At 35.1% G+C, this 2574-nt stretch overlaps 1 protein-coding gene across 1 annotated transcript in view; it reads left to right on the top strand.

The window, feature by feature from the left end:
• LOC107559519 (extracellular serine/threonine protein kinase FAM20C-like) overlaps positions 1–2574 on the top strand; it is a 54388-nt gene that overhangs the window by 42988 nt on the left and 8826 nt on the right. Inside the window, exons 7-8 of the mRNA XM_016243379.1 lie at positions 1238–1418; positions 1679–1788. Coding sequence (XP_016098865.1) covers positions 1238–1418; positions 1679–1788 — 291 coding nt within the window. The remainder of the gene's footprint in view (positions 1–1237; positions 1419–1678; positions 1789–2574) is intronic.

Raw genomic sequence — 2574 nt, 5'->3', positions numbered from 1 at the left:
CAAAACATACCTAACCAGCATATGCTGTTTTTTTTCAACAGGGCTTCATCACATCAAGACACATCTGGAGAAGTCACCTATTTCAAAAGCATATTCTACAATCTGTATTAACTCTATAAACAAGGCTGCTGCACAAAAGATTGTAATAGTTAGCATGTTGTTGCTTTAAAATGTGTTTACGGCCAGGGCTTGTCGGTATAACGGTATATGTGTTAACTGTTTTTCCTGCCACAAAGATACATTTGTGTGACTATTACTGAAAAAGGCTGCTTTCGGACATTTAATTGCATGTTATTTACAATTAACTGAATATTTATTATAGTTTCAATTTATGTTAAATGCAAAACTGAACTTTAGAGTGCTTTTAACCCACTTAAGTAGGACTTCTTCATAATTACTTCAATTGTGCTTTGAAATATGGTTAAAGTGTACTCCTGAATGTACTGACAAGCACTTATCATAAACTAAAATATACTTTAATGTCATTTGTATTGAACCTTGTATGTCGTGTATTTAAATAATTTATAATCAAGTACTTTACATGTGCTTTAGTATGTCAGTCAACATCAAAATAAGTCTAGAGATTATTAAACATAATGATTTAAAATGTACTTTAATGTAAAACTTGTAATTTGACATTACAAAGTGTACTTTTTAAAAGTATTGTGAGTATGCAACTTGTAAGATACTTTAAGTATGTTAAGAAACATAGTTATGAAAGTGTATCTCATTTAATTACACTTAAGTGCCCTTTTATTTCAATAGTATTCAATTATCTCTAAGCACAGTTCAGTTAAATATAATTTAAAAATTTGAGGGGAGTTTTACTATTTTGAGTCTTTTGTGCTTACAGTATATACTTAACAACATGGTAATGGTATGTATCACATAATAATAATTATTGATCATTTTTTATTTTATTTGAAACTTGATGGACGCATACCAAAAGATATAATTATGTATAAATTGCAAATCGATGCATCAGTGGAAACAGCTGCTTCGCATTATATAAAACTTGGGTTAAATGTCTGGGGAGTCCGAAAGGTTGTAGGTTAAAACCCTGTAATAGGCCATCAATGAGCTATTACCATTGTGTACCATTGTGTACTTGAAGACACTTAACCCCATGTTGCTCCGGAGGGACTTTTCCTTTCTCTTTGTCTCACTGGTGGTCTATTTTAAAACCCCCAAGAACAGTTTTCTCTTTCCTGAGACCCTTTCTTCCTCACTCCTGCAGCCAACAACATCTGCTTCTACGGCGAGTGCTCCTACTACTGCTCCACAGAGCATGCCCTATGTGGGAAGCCCGACCAGATCGAGGGCTCCTTGGCTGCATTTCTTCCTGACTTGGCACTAGCTAAGCGCAAGACCTGGAGGAACCCCTGGCGCCGCTCCTACCACAAACGCAAGAAAGCTGAGTAAGCTCTTTCTCTCCGCGTTATCTCAGGTCTCCACGCACCACCCATATCTTCATTAAACTACAGTCTGGCTTTATCAGCAAAAAAGACTACTGTGGTTCTCACTTACTCTCAGAGAAATCCTATCTGTGCAGTGAAACAATGGGCCATCCTGTTTGAGATGGCAGTTGTACGCTAGTAGGGTTATATATGAGAAGGGGCAAAATGCAGCTCAAATTTAAAGGTGAAGAGAGTTTCTTAGCTGTTTTCTCTGTTGTAAGGTGGGAAGTGGATCCGGATTATTGTGATGAAGTCAAACAGACTCCTCCGTATGACCGAGGCACACGACTTCTGGACATCATGGACATGACTATTTTTGACTTTCTAATGGGTAAGTGTTGAACGTGTTTATACAATTTTGCTTAGAAGTAGGGGAAACTGGGTAGAAAATTACTTTTTACTCCCGTAGGTATTTTTCGGTGTAAATTTATTTGTACATTTTTGCATTTTTGAATTAAATGTTTGTGTAGACTCGTGAAATCTTATATAAAACTGAACGTTTTCCATTATTGACCAAGAAAGAGACACCGTTCACTGGACACAACGTTTGTGACAACATGCCCCTATAGTGGCAATTGATAAAAACCTGTGCATTAGCCAGCCAATCACATTGCTTAATATGGCCAATGAACTATGAAAGCCCGTTTTTGCCTTAGTGTAAAAAAATAAAAAGTTAATTGTGATATACAAGTTTAAAAATAAAAAATAGACACATTGTGATATGTGTATATAAAGTCACAATGTGAGGTAAAAAACAATAATAAATAAATAACTCCCATTTTAACAGATTAAAAACTGTCAAATTTAGGAAATGTACAGTCACATTGTGAGATAAAGTCGAATTGTGAGAAAGTCACAGTTGGGAGATATACAATCACATTGCAAGCAAATAAAGTTGCATTGCAAGGTTTTTAAGAAAAAGTCACTGTGAGATATAAAGTCGCATTGCAAGATAAACACATCTGGCAGATATAAAGTCACATTGTAAGATGTGTCACGCTGTGAGATATAAAGTCACAACTGGGAGATATAAAGTTTTAATTTCTTGAAATAAAGTCACAATTTTGAGATATATAGTCACAATAGGGAGATATACAGTTGCAAATTTAAGAAACAC

Source organism: Sinocyclocheilus grahami, unplaced genomic scaffold, assembly GCF_001515645.1.
Source record: "Sinocyclocheilus grahami isolate Dianchi unplaced genomic scaffold, SAMN03320097.WGS_v1.1 scaffold689.1, whole genome shotgun sequence".
Taxonomy (NCBI): domain Eukaryota; kingdom Metazoa; phylum Chordata; class Actinopteri; order Cypriniformes; family Cyprinidae; genus Sinocyclocheilus; species Sinocyclocheilus grahami.
The sequence above is the reverse complement of the archived record's forward strand: the minus strand, read 5'-3'. Positions and strand labels throughout refer to the sequence as shown.